Genomic DNA, 14,879 nt, shown 5'->3' with positions numbered 1-14,879 from the left:
GACTAGTCTCTCTCTGTCTCTTTCTTTGCTTCGTCTATCTCATTTCCTGGAAAATCCAAGCAGGGCAGCATCTGGAGTTTATGGACTCCTCTCCACTACTAGCTAGCCAATAGCCATGGATTTGGAGCTGGAAGATCAGGTGTGGTGTGTCCTAATAATGGCCTAGTAAATAATTGAGGGCCCAGGATGGAATCAACACCAGAACCCTTGCCAGGATCCTTGCAGCCCCAAGGGAGCCCAAAATAGCCCTTAAGCAGCAGGCCGCTGACCGGGGAGGCCACTAGGGGCCCTTGATATGGGTCGCGAGCCGTTTCTCCATGAAACCCAATCCACCAGGACCAGAACCAAGAGGAAAGGAAAACGAAACAGACACCCAAACTTGAAGAAAATGGGCTCTTATAGCCTGTTGGAAACGTTACACCTGATGTGAAAAGTCACAACAGAAACTTGACCCTTGTATAGGTATTGTGTTGGTATTGTTTCTACACTCTTAGAAAGAAAGTTGCTATCTAGAACCAAAAGCATTCTTCCGCTGTCCCCACAGGAGAACCCTTCGAAGAACTATTTTTGGGTTCCATGTAGAACCCTTTCCACAGAGGGCCAAAAGGGTTCTATCTGGAACCAAAAAGGATTATCCTATGGGGACAGCTGAAGAACCCTTTTTTCAAGTGTATTTTTTGTTGTTTTCCTCCTGGTTCCACAACCATCAGGTTTGCTGGTCACACCCCTGTTCTCTGTGTTGAGAGACCCTGTTTGACCTGAACTTACATCCCGGTGCTTAAAACCATTGACTTAGCCATGGCTTAAAACCATTGACTTAACCATAGTGGGCACACCCTTGGACAAAACCAACACAAGAGTTACTTGATTACTGATAGCTATCTGTGACTCATCTGAATTTCCTGAGTTCCAACGAATTTGCCAGACTTCAAATACTATTTTAAATCTTTTAAATGCTGTGAGTGTTTGCTTTAGCCTGCCCAGAGTGCCCGATGGCCGGGGTTTGACGTTTTTGGACTATTCTATTGGTCCATTACACCAGGCAACCTTGGCAAATTATTTCAAATAGTATTTTAACCCAGGTCCGTGAAACTGATTTAACACTTAAACCAGTAGTGTTACAGAGAGTACTGTTCAAAGTTTTGGCTTAAAAACATGAAATATACTGAGCCATCAGACATCTGAAAACTATGTAGTGTGATTGTTATCAGCATGTGACTATTTTTTACTATCTAATATTATGTTCATATTACTACCTTTTATTGATAAAACAGCTACTATTATATGATATTATAACTATTATTACTCCAGCCATTCTAATGGCTTGCATTGTATATTATACTCTTTTAGCAAGTATAGTACCAGTCAAGTTTGGACACACCTACTCATTCAAGGGTTTTTCTTAATTTGACTATTTTCCACATTGTAGAATAATAGTGAAGACATCAAAACTATGAAATAACACATATGGATTCATGTAGTAAACAAACAAGTGTTAAACAAATCAAAATATATTTCATATTTGACATTCTTCAAAGTAGCCACCCTTTGCCTTGACAGCTTTGCACACTCTTGGCATTCTCTCAACCAGCTTCATGAGGTAGTCACCTGGAATGCATTTCAATTAACAGGTGTGCCTTGTTAAAAGTTAATTTGTGGAATTGATTTCCTTAATGCGTTTCAGCCAATCAGTTTTGTTGTGACAAGGTAGGCCCTATTTTTGAAGTTTCTTGAAGTGCAGTCGCAAAAACCATCAAGCGCTATGATGAAACTGGCTCTCATGAGGACTGCCACAGGAAAGGATGACCCAGAGTTACCTCTGCTGCAGAGGATAAGTTCATTAGAGTTACCAGCCTCAGAATTTGCAGCCCAAATAAATGCTTCACAGAGTTCAAGTAACAGACACATCTCAACATCAATTGTTCAGATGTCGAATTGCTGCAAAGAAACTACTACTAAAGGACACCAATACGAAGAAGAGACTTGCTTGGGCCAGGAAACACGAGCAATGGACAATAGACCGGTGGAAATCTGTCCTTTGCTATGATGAGTCCAAATTTGAGATTTTTGGTTCCAACTGCCGTCTCTTTGTGAGACACAGAGTAGGTGAACAGATGAGTAGGTGAACAGATGTGTGGTTCCCACCATGAAGCATGGAGAAGGAGGTGTGATGGTGTGGGAGTGCTTTGTTGGTGACACTGTCAGTGATTTATTTAGAATTCAAGTCACACTTAACCAGCATGGCTACCACAGCATTCTGCAGTGACATGCTATCCCATCTGGTTTGCGCTTAGTGGGACTATCATTTGTTTTTTAACAGGGTAATGACCCAACACACCTCCAGGCTGTGTAAGGGCTATTTGACCAAGAAGGAGAGTGATGGAGTGCTGCATCAGATGACCTGGCCTCCACAAATCATCTGACCTCAACCCAATTGAGACGGTTTGTAATGAGTTGGACAGAGTGAAGGAAAAGCAGCCAACAAGTGCTCAGCATATGTGGGAACTCTTTCAAGACTGTTGGAAAAGCATTCCAGGTAAAGGGTGGCTACTTTGAAGAATCTAAAATCAAATATATTTTGATTTGTTTAACACTTTTTTGGTTACTGCATGATTCCATATGTGTTATTTCATATTTTTGATGTCTTCACTATTATTCTACAATGTAGAAAATAGTAAAAAAAATAAAACAATTGAATGAGTAAATATGTCCTGAATTGGACCACTAACAATTTTTGGAAGCCTTAAAATTAATCTCCAGTGAAATCTCACTTTTAAAAGCTCATATTCCGTTTAACCCATACTCAAATAATGTTGTTGACTCGTCCTATACTCTTTTTGTGGCCAAAGCATAAATTAGTATTAGAGGCCAAAGCATACATTTACTAATTTAACGTGATGTCAAGTTGGCTTAATTTTTGAGCTGGCCAATCAGCTTCAGCTGCCTGACTAAACTAACCAGAAGGGAGTGCTAGAAAGCTGGCCTTTTTTACAATACATTTTATGAATATTTTTAATGACCGGTTAATACGCCTACACCAATCAAACACAGAAAAGCTGCTTTTTAACTTTTTTTTACCATTTCCTGGAAGGAAAACTGTTTCATTCATATTGTAATTAATTATAGGTCATATTTAACAGAAATCTGGAAACCCTGTACAGTTACTTTAATGGAACACAGGGGTTGTACTGTACAGCCCAAAACTCAGGTTATTTACACCCTAGTAAATATTTGTCAGATAGATACAGACAATTTGATAATTGTAGTTTAATGTTTTTTAAATTGTTCCTTCATTAATAATGCAATCATGGGAAAAATCTCGTGTTGCATCACGCATGAAACCACATTGCACCAATGACCGAGACATGGAGATATACAGTATTGGGAGGTTAAATATACAGTTTTTATTATGACAGGTTGAGCTTCAAACCCTTCGGTGAAATACAGAGGATGTCGAATCTACTAATAAGAATGACATGTAATGAGGTCAAAATGTCGCACCTTGACACTTGTAAAAAGTCTTCCCTTTACTTATCCAAGCATTTTACTACACTCTTGCTATTCTCTTACTACGCTGCATTGCTTGCACGATTCATTTAAACTAAGGAAAGCAAAGGCTCATCTGGCATTCTTTACTCATCCGAGCATGCTTTTTTTTCAACTAAACCGAGTTAAAGAGCATATTTTGTACTGTAATATTATTTGCTGAGGAAACCAATGTATTTTACAGTAATGCACAACGACATTACTTTACAGTTGTCCTATCTCGACTATGTGAAAAACCATGCCACTCACTAGCAGTTAGCATCATGCTAACATCTCCTGCTAATGCTACAGAATGAACATAGGCCTCATCCACTAGCACAGTGTACTGCATGCATGAGCTAGCTGTGTACCCTCCTGCAGTTCCCCACAGTCTAAACATCAACACTATGCACACCTGTGTTAGAATTGTGTCCACTCAAGGATGATGAAACTATGACACTCTGTACCTAAATGCAGGTAGGCTGACACTATAGCTTGATAGACAATGTGACCTATCACACTGTGCCCTACCCCAGTGTATTCTAAGAACTCTGCTATGTACCAGGGTTGGGTTCCATTCCAACTCAGCCAATTCAGTAGATTAATTAAAAAATCCTCACCAAAAATAAACAGCAATTCTGTGAATTGGCTTATTAACATCAAATTAACCCCAAATCTGATTTGTACAGGATACACAGATGCACATTTTCTTTTCTGTTTCCAGGTCTCTTTTCCAGTGGTATACTATACTAAATAGATATAAGTAGTGTTCACAGGTAGACCACCCACCACATGACATGCTGTTGCACACAAGCTCTATCACAGAGCCACTGCCATGCTCACCAAAAGCTATAATAAATGAACCACTATGCCAATGTTACACCTTCACAACCAATGCTGTATCATTTTCGCTAAGCTACGCAAATAGTATTTACAGTATGTAACCACTGTGTAACGGCCCATAATAAAATAAAATACTTTGACGCAAAGTTGTTGTCTGATCTGTCCTGAAGCTACTGTTGTGTGCTGAGGTCAAGCACTCTGTCTGTATGTGTGAGCACCTGAGAAGAAAGGGAGGGGGAGAGGAAAGAGTGAGATAGAAATAGAAGCAGGTATGGTGGTACGTAGGTGGGAGAAGGGAAGAAGAAGGACGAGGGGACAGGTGATATTTAAGCCGCTGTCCACTCTCTCCTCATCTTTCTCATCCATCTTTCCTTGGCTCTCTCTCTCATCTCTCTCTCCCTCCCTCTTCACCAAAGACAAAGGAGGCCCTCCATCAGCACTAAGGTAAGATTGACAGTTTAGAGGAAAGTTGTGCCCTTCTCCTTATTTCTTCTCTGTAACTGATAACTGTTTTCTGGGATCAGCTTTACCCATGTTTTTATATATGTGCCTTATTGCGAATAGTGAAACACTTTTTCACAGTGAGATACCCAGGCGAGCACCTTGGTATCCAGAGCAATAAAACTTATGGGCCGATAATTTGAGCCCATCACCTCAAACTACAATTGGTTTGCCTGTTGTAAAGGAGGTTTAAAATGTTTAAGTTGGACAGACCAAAACCTGTGAAGAAAATTGTTTTTTCTATATAATGCTCGAAGAGTCAGTTAACTTGTACCATCAATGCTAATATATGAAATATCTTAATTTTAAGACAATCTATGTAATATAATACAAAAATCCCCCATCGAAATCGATCAGTTTTTTTGCATGGGCTGCGTCTCAATCTTCCACATCCGTCTTTGTCAGCCTTCTTCACCTGTGGTGTTTAGACCATCAGACTTCCCGAAAATCGGTCTTCTCACGAAAACATCTGTAGAGTCCGAAACGGTTCGGCCTACAAACTAATACCACTCTATGGAAAGTTAAGACTCTCACAAACACAATGGTGTTCTCCGTTTTGCTCTACGAGTGTCATGGGACTGGTCTAAAGGTAACTCCATACTGGTTAAAAAATGGATGGAAGTATGGAGGTAGTTTTGTGCCAACAACAAAAAAGAAGTTAAATATGTTTCCAAAAAACAAAAGCTTTCTTACATCTCCTAGTTAATAGGACAGACACCTCAAAACCTTATTCCTTATGATGTTTTTTTTGACTGTTTTGCCATTTATGAACGTGTTATTCAATGTGTTTCTATGGGCTGGACTGATAGTAAAGGCCAAATTCTATATTTTTCAAATCATTTGTAAAAAATGTTTTTATACCGCCCAGAATTCAAAATCAAATAGCTAAGTGATCCATGGTGTAACCATCTTAAAACAATTCCATATGTTATCTTAGGACAGAGGTCTCCAACAGGTCGATCGCAAGCTACCAGTATCTCGCAGGCCACCTCTGAGTTGCTCACCAAACAATTCTGAAAGTACATGCAATTTTCACATTCCACCCAAACTGTCATAAACAACTCTCACAAGTATCAGACGCTGCAAGCTCCAGGCTACTATCTAATCAAAGCAACATTGACATTATCCCACCCCTGGTTAGCCACTATTGGCTTAAAAAGCTACACCAAACACAATATCTGCCAATTAATTTCCAGCAATATTGCCCCGTCTGTCTGTGTGGTGCGCACATTTGTCTATTACTCAGTGTGTAGCCAGTTGATGTGATAACCATCTTGTGGGTTGACATAAATACTTTCCCCCAAACCTTCTCAATTAAATGTTAACTGCAAAGTAGGCTTACCTTGCAGAAGTATATCAGGAGGAAGTATATCATTTGTATCTATTATTTGCAAACTTTGCCATGAAATGAGCAGCAGCAGTACAGAACCATCACCGGACCGGCACATTAGAAGGCACATTCCTCACTTGCTAGACACTCAATTAAAGGGCCAGATTGTTTTGTTTTTCTCGAGATCAAAACCAAAAATGGACTTCTGATGTGATTTAAACATTGACATGGACTCAATTTCATTGTTTCATTATGAACAATTGTAATTTTAAGAGTGATCTTCTTAAGTGATAATGCCCGAGAAGCCGATGTTTGGAGGATATATTGGCACGGGTCATCTCGGGCCGGCAAACCATGCCAATATATCCTCCGAACACCGGCTTCAAGGGCATTTTCACTTTTATACAACGAGTTACTAACATATTCAAATAATGATTGACATATTTTCATTAAAAACGTTATTTGGATTAATTTATTCATACTATTTCATCCTTCCACAAGATATAGTCCCAACCCAAATCTAGGGTTGCTACCCAAGCCGGCTGGTCGTTTGTTCTATTGGTTCTGTTGCCAGAGACGTGACCCAGTCGTTCGTTCTAAATGTTCGATTGCCATACTGGCTGGCAACGTTCTTATCCCTTGCTTGCTAGCTAGCCAACTACGGCTAACTTACAGTCACGTCAAACGTCAAAAAGAATAACAGTAGCTGCATTTGCATTTGTTTAAGCTGTTTTCTAGTGACTTTTATTTGGATGCATCCGTACACAATGAGCTAATGAGGCGCGATTTCGCCTGGCATAGAAAATGTGCTCACTCGTCAGAAGTGACACTGTTGTTCAGAAGAGCTAACCAACAACACAGCTAACACAATCACTTCAAACTGAATCTGGAAAGACTGCAAACTAGCTGCACTTCATTTCATTTGACCTTTTTTCAATTGACATTTCTTTGTATATATGTCCATAAAAATGATGCCAGCTGATTCATGATTTAGATTGGCTGAAAAAAGCTGCCTGCCTGTCTGTCTGTCTCAACCCGACCCCTGACCCCTACACGTTCATTACTAGGGGACAGCTGGAGATCGAATTTGAATATTGCAACAATGTTGCAAATGTCGGAGAGACAGAAGGCAAGATTTATACAAATCTCCGCTGTTAAAAACTAAATGTTATTCTAAAAGAAATGTGAGATAATGTCTAGAAACCTTTTATAGTGGAGATCAAGGTTATAAATTGCATGGCTGGGCTGATGAGACAGTGGATTGCACAGTCAGATGGAACATAGTAAATAGGCATTTTAACGTAATAGATTTAGCCGGTGGTAACTTGTAGAATAGACACCAGCTGGAATGCTCTTTATACCAATCAGCATTCGGGATTAGACCCACCCATTGTGTAACGTCTGTCAATGAGACAGATGACCCCTATGACAGGAACATTTTATAACCAGACTTATTTATCTATGCTGCAGTTATTTGATTAAATTGAATTCCTTAGTAGATTATTTAGTCCATCTCCCATTAAAATGATATTGAGCAGTTCTGTATTATTGATCACACAGTCAACATCTGCAAAGGAATATTTTTCAGAGTTTGGAATGACTAGAGACAGATTGTTGTGTGTGTGTGTGTGTGTGTGTGTGTGTGTGTGTGTGTGTGTGTGTGTGTGTGTGTGTGTGTGTGTGTGTGTGTGTGTGTGTGTGTGTGTGTGTGCGCGCGCCTCGGGTTACAAGATCACCTGGTCTGAGTTCCTGATTGCCAGGTGGTTTATCTGCATTTTGACAGTTTTGTGTTTCACTTGTGGTTTCCTTCTGTCACATGATTGATATGATTGTGAAACCCTGAAACCTCCATCTGAAGTTACCTCAGTGACGTTATCTTTACTTAACAAGCTGCTTACAAGTCTGTCAACTGAGAGAGATTAAATTACCTATCTGTGTCTGTGTGTGCACAGTCTCTCCAACGAAACCAACTCAAGAAGATTCCAAGATGCCGGACACAATGTGTGTAAGACTGTTGCTTTTAAAAAGCTGTCTCTTCATCTTTCATCCATCACATCTTTCACGTCAAACCAAGTAAGGTTACAAAACACTGTCCAGTGGCCACAGTATGTCGAGAAGGAATAGCTCATTTGTAGCCTGTAATTTAACCTCCCAATATAGTAGCCTAGGTTTAGAATTAGGACACCTCTTTCTCTAGTTTGCTGATCTTCTTCCGTCCAGCGTGTATATTTCACTCTGTCTTGGTGGAGGCTTCACACCCATGTCCGTCATGTGACCGCACATGCGGTTTGGATGGAGCGTGCATCCTGTCGTAGTGTCTGACCTCTGCCCTTCCCTCCAGTATGTCCAAAGAACCCTCTTCCAACCTGGAGAATGCAATGCAGATGCTGATCAAAACCTTCCACAAGTACTCGGGGAAGGAGGGGGACAAGTACACTCTGAGCCGTGGAGAGCTGAGAGAGCTGTTAACAGAGGAGTTGGGGAGTTACTTAGGGGTAAGAGGGGTGTACTGGCCGAGAGAGAGAGACACACACAGACACGCAAACATACACAAACACTTACTCACAGGCAAAGAAAATACATGTACTGACAAGAATACACACAATTCTTTAACCCCTCTCCCTCCCTCTCCCCCTGTCCCTCTTCCTCTCCCTCTTCTCATCCAGAATGCCCGGGATGGAGAAGGGGTTGAGAAGGTGATGAATGACCTGGACGCCAACAGTGACGGTGAGGTGGACTTCACAGAGTTCATCATCCTCATGGGATCCCTGACGGTGGCCTGCAACGACTTCTTCATGGAATATAAGCCCGAGAAACTCGTCCACACACCCTTCAAAACAAAGGAGGCAACGATAGAGGAGATTAAAGAGTGAAGGAAAGATGGGAGGAGGGACTGGGAGGAGGGAAGGGGAAGGTGGAGGTGAAGGGTGCAATGAACTGTAGAGCAATAGTGAAAGGGTATAATTTATGGTTGTATGGTCATCTTATGCAATTTCTAAACAGTGAAACTGCAAAGTGTGAAAAGAGGCTGAGGGAACGTCACTGTGTTAAAGTAAGTAAAGTTTCGCTGATGGACACTTAGACAGGAAAAGCAGTGTTTTCCCTCTTCAACTATCCAAATACTTTTCATACCACAGTTAAGTCACAGGTACGGAGTCAGTTACTCTGTGTCCTCAAATCCATATACCGCAGGGGTCAGCAACAGGCACCCCGGCAGGCCAAAATCAGCACGTGAGTGATTTTATTGGGCGCCCCCAAAGTTTTTTTTTTATTTATTTTTATTTTATTTATTTTTTGGAATGAAAGAAGACTGTAAAATCACCAGGAATTTAGGAAAAAAATGTGTTTAACTTAGGAAATCTGTTCCCAAGTATTCCCACTAATAAAAACATGTGATATGTGATCAATGTAATCAGTGACTGTTATTTTCAAAAAAACATATTTTTTTGGGGCCTAGTTGTGGTCAATTTGCAGTGTACAAATTATCCTAATTATGTTACGGCCCGCAGATCACCCTCTCAGACAAAAATCAGCAGCGGCTGAATCTGATTGCCTTCCCCTTGTATACACAGTAGCATGTGTGTGTTCAGTTGTGTTCCCTATACAGCCTCAAATGTCAATTCAACTGTGCTTTGGTTATATACTCAGGATAGATTTCATTGAAAATGTTCATATTTTCAGTGGATGTTATTGTAACACACTACCACCAATGGAGTGAGATCGGGTCTGAAGCACAACAGGGTGATACTCTGAGTCTCATGAACATAACTGAACATAATGAACATAATACTTATTATCAGTAATATTGTGTGTTAAACTGTGTTAAACAGTGTTAAACATTTTAATATCACAAACCTTTTTCTTTGCACATATTTTGTAATTACCAATGTGTTATTCTAAGTATTAAACATAACATTTAACCAGCTATCAATCAACATTGCTTGGTCTTTTCTGTGTCAAAAACTGTGAACCTTCCTAGCCCGATAGTGATACACACCAACTAAGTGTGAAATGGTTGATGGATTTGGGTTAACTACAAATCAGATGTAAGCATTCAATAACCCAGGGCTGTAGAGTGTAAATAGACATCATAGAATACAAGAAAGCAAGAAGTTAAGTGTGTAAGATGATCCACAGAATGGAGAGAGTGGGTCAGCACTGCAGTATATACACAGTAAGGGAAATTGGTTGTCATACTTCTACCTGCAAATAGCGGTTGTGCTGCTCCTGGCTCATCCTCAGGTGTGGTCCCCACTTCATTAGCTGTTTCCGCGCTGCTCACTACACTTTCTGAACACTATCGTGTTGATCATGCACGACCTGAGCCAAGATTGGCTTAAAACCTGTTAGGGACCTTTTGGGGATAGAATCCCACTGACGGGATTGCTAGCATGGCGGGAAATTCAAAACAGCAAAAATCTAATAATTTCAATTTCTCAAACAATCAACTATTTTACACCATTTGAAAGATAAACATCTCCTTAATCGAACCACATTGTCCGATTTCAAAGAGGCTTTACGGCGAAAGCATAAAGTTAGATTATGTTAGGAGAGTACATAGCCAAAAAAGTACACACATCCATTTTCAATTCAAGGACAGGCATCACCAAAAGCAGAAAACCAGCTAAAATTATGCACTAACCTTTGACAATCTTCATCAGATGACACTCCTAGGACATTATGTTAGACAATACATGCATTTTTTGTTCTATCAAGTTCATATTTATATCCAAAAACAGCATTTTACATCGGCGCGTGTCATTGAGAAAATGTGTCTCCCCCAAAACTGCCAGTGAATTTACAAAAAATACTCATTATAAAATGTGGTTAAGGTATTAAACTGTTATTCAAATAATTATAGATTAACCTGTTATGGCTAGGGGGCAGTATTTTCACGGCAGGATAAAAAACGTACCCGATTTAATCTGGTTACTACTCCTGCCCAGTAACTAGAATATGCATATAATTATTGGCTTTGGATAGAAAACACCCTAAAGTTTCTAAAACTGTTTGAATGGTGTCTGTGAGTATAACAGAACTCATATGGCAGGCAGAAACCTGAGAAAATTTCATGCAGAAAGTGGCCTGTCTGACAAGGTGTCGTTCTTCTTGTCTCTGTTTATTGAAGAGTGAGGATCTTAGCTGTCCCGAGACACTTCCTACGGCTGCCATAGGTTCTCAGAAGGCGGCAAAAAGCTGAATCGTGGCTTTGCAGGCTCTGGCTGAAACAAAGTAGCGCGTTTGGGTAGTGGCTGGTTACAGTACTGTGAGACTCAGGCTCGTGCCCGCGTCGACCGAAAGGTTTGTTTTCTTTCCTCTGTTTAGCTAAATGGACATTCCCGGTCGGAATATTATCGCTTTTTTACGAGAAAAATGGCATAAAAATGGATTTTAAACAGCGGTTGACATGCTTCGAAGTACGGTAATGGAATATTTAGATTTTTTTGTCACGAATTGCGCCATGCGCACGACCCTTCTTTACCATTCGGATAGTGTCTGGGACGCACGAACAAAACGCCGCTATTCGGATATAACGATGGATTATTTTGGACCAAACCAACATTTGTTATTGAAGTAGCAGTCCTGGGAGTGCATTCTGACGAAGACAACAAAAGGTAATCAAACTTTTATAATAGTAAATCTGATATTGGTGAGTGCTAAACTTGCCGGGTGTCTAAATAGCTAGCCCGTGATGCCTGGGCTATGTACTTAGAATATTGCAAAATGTGCTTTCACCAAAAGCTATTTTAAAATCGGACATATCGAGTGAATAGAGGAGTTCTGTATCTATAATTCTTAAAATAATTGTTATGCTTTTTGTGAACGTTTATCGTGAGTAATTTAGTAAATTGTTAGCAAATTCCCCGGAAGTTTGCGGGGGGTATGCTAGTTCTGAACGTCACATGCTAATGTAAAAATCTGTTTTTTGATATAAATATGAACTTGATTGAACAAAACATGCATGTATTGTATAACATAATGTCCTAGGTGTGTCATCTGATGAAGATCATCAAAGGTTAGTGCTGCATTTAGCTGTCTTCTGGGTTTTTGTGACATTATATGCTAGCTTGAAAAATGGGTGTCTGATTATTTCTGGCTTGGTACTCTGCTGACATAATCTAATGTTTTGCTTTCGCTGTAAAGCCTTTTTGAAATCGGACAGTGTGGTTAGATAAAGGAGAGTCTTGTCTTTAAAATGCTGTGAAATAGTCATATGTTTGAAAAATTGAAGTTTTTGTATTTTTGAGGAATTTGTAATTCGCGCCACGCCTATCATTGGATATTGGAGCAGGTGTTCCGCTAGCGAAACGTCTAGATGTAAGAGGTATAACATCTCCTGAATGCAACCGCATTGACAGATTTCAAAATAACTTTACTGGGAAAGCACACTTTGCAATAATCTGAGTACTCTGCTCAGAAAAATACACTACGCAATACAGATAGCCGCCATGTTGGAATCATCTAAAATCATAAATAACATTAGAAATATTCCCTTACCTTTAATAATCTTCATCAGAAGGCACTTCCAGGAATCCCAGGTCCACAACAAATGTTTTTTTTTTTATGAAGTTCATAATTTATGTCCAAATAACTCCATGTTGTTCCGTGTTGTTAGCGCATTCAGTAGGCTACTCAAAATGTAGGGCACGGGAGGGAAAAGTCACGACGAAAAGTAAAAAAAAAAATCTATTTACGTTCGTTCAAACATGTCAAACGTTGTTTAGCATCAATCTTTAGGGCCGTTATTAACGTGAAACATCAGTAATATTTCAACCGGACCTTTCCTGTGTCTTGAAAAACGTTTTGAAAAAGGTCTGATCTCACATGAACGCGCATGAACGCGCAATAATGAAGTGACGACATCCCAGGGACATCAACTTCCCTTCCTTCTCATCCGGTCTCTGTTCATCATAGACGGTTCAAACAACTTTATAAAGACTGTTGACATCTAGTGGAAGCCATAGGAAGTGCAAAATGAATCCTTTGTCACTGTGTGTTTTATTGGCAATGACTTGAAAATAGTACAGCCACAAGATTTTCATTTCCTGCTTGTATTTTTTCTCTGGTTTTTGCCTGCCATATGAGTTCTGTTATACGTAGAGACACCATTCAAACAGTTTTAGAAACTTCAGAGTGTTTTCTATCCAAATCTACTAATGATATGCATATTCTATTTTCTGGGCCAGAGTAGTCACCTGTTTAAATTGGGTACGTTTTTCATCCGGCCGTGAAAATACTGCCCCCTAGCCCCTAGAGGTTTTAAGGCAGTTACAAACTCCACTCCGCTGATCTATGTGCATGCATGCCCTTGGGTGGAGACATTTTTTGGGGGGGGCAGTGGACACTTTTTTCATTGCATTCCCCAGAGAGGAAGTCTGCCTTGTGTAGTGTATATCCACTAGAGGGCTTGGGGAGCCAGAGTAGCTTACATAGCAAAAGGGGCCAAGACACTTTTTTTGACTCTAGCTAGTGATGACATTTGAACTTCTGATCCGGTGTTCTGCCTGTTTACAAATACTAACTAGCTACATATCAGCCTAGTCTGGTGTCACACGCTTTACGACACTACTTTTTATCCACAGAAGTAGAAGTGAACACATCACTTTTTGAATTGCAGTTGCTGCAAAATGAGCAGATATCGGCAGAGATTTTGTGGATCGTTGGAATTCTCAGTTTTGTGCAGGAGCTGTCAATGGAAAACATTTTTGGATCTGAGCTTTGGCAAACTCGGGCAGCAAGTACTAAAACTACAAGGGCTTTTTCGCAATGGTCCTGATGGCAGTCTGCGATGCAAGGTACAGCTTCACCATATTGACATCTCCCTCTCTCCCGATATGGTCTTGAGGGAGATGAGGGAATCTTCTCGCGAAGCAAGTTCGGCTACTAACTCATTTCAGGCCAGCTGCCGCTACCACGGCCAGAGGGCTTGCCGGAGACCCAATCACCATGCCCATATGTCTTTGTCGGATACGAGGCGTTCCCTCTGAGGGGAAACCGGATGCGACCATATCCAGGTAAGATACTCTAAACACAGTTGAAGTCGGAAGTTTACATACACCTTAGCCAAATACATTTAAACTCCGTTTTTCACAATTCCTGACATTTAATGTAAGTAAAAACTCCCTGTTTTAGGTCAGTTAGGATCACCACTATATTTTAAGAATGTGAAATGTCAGAATAATAGCAGAGAGTATGATTTATTTCAGATTTTATTTATTTCATCACATTCCCAGTGGGTCAGAAGTTTACATACACTCAATAAGTATTTGGTGGCATTGCCTTTAAATTGTTTAACTTGGGTCAAACGTTTGGGGTAGCCTTCCACAAGCTTCCCACAATAAGTTGGGTGAATTTTGGCTCATTCGTCCTGACAGAGCTGGTGTAACTGAGTCAGGTTTATAGGTCTCCTTGCTCACACATGCTTTTTCATTTCTGCCCACAAATGTTCTATTGGGTTGAGGTCAGGGCTATGTGATGGCTACTCCAATACCTTGACTTTGTTGTCCTTAAGCCATTTTGTCACAACTTTGGAAGTATGTTTGGGGTCATTGTCCATTTGGAAGACCCATTTGCGACCAAGCTTTAACTTCCTGACTGATGTCTTGAGATGTTGCTTCAATATATCCACCTAATTTTCCTCCCTCATGATGCCATCTATTTTGTGAAGTGCACCAGTCCC

At 40.3% G+C, this 14,879-nt stretch overlaps 1 protein-coding gene across 2 annotated transcripts; it reads left to right on the top strand.

Annotated features, from left to right (window-relative positions):
- Window positions 1-4,670: 4,670 nt before the first annotated feature.
- LOC106570177 (protein S100-A1) lies at window positions 4,671-10,134 on the top strand. Of its 2 annotated transcripts, XM_014142214.1 has the most exons (4): window positions 4,671-4,812; window positions 8,152-8,200; window positions 8,541-8,694; window positions 8,866-10,134. In XM_014142214.1, exons 2-4 carry the CDS (start codon window positions 8,187-8,189, stop codon window positions 9,070-9,072), a joined length of 375 nt encoding a protein of 124 aa, XP_013997689.1. In that variant the 5' UTR covers window positions 4,671-4,812; window positions 8,152-8,186; the 3' UTR covers window positions 9,073-10,134. The 2 variants fall into 2 exon arrangements, with proteins under 2 accessions (XP_013997689.1, XP_013997690.1); XM_014142215.1 differs by lacking the exon at window positions 8,152-8,200.
- The last annotated feature ends 4,745 nt before the right edge of the window (window positions 10,135-14,879 follow it).

The sequence above is a fragment of the Salmo salar genome, chromosome ssa14 (assembly GCF_905237065.1).
Source record: "Salmo salar chromosome ssa14, Ssal_v3.1, whole genome shotgun sequence".
In the NCBI taxonomy this organism is placed as follows: Eukaryota; Metazoa; Chordata; class Actinopteri; order Salmoniformes; family Salmonidae; genus Salmo; species Salmo salar.
This window is presented reverse-complemented; position numbering and strand designations above follow the sequence as displayed.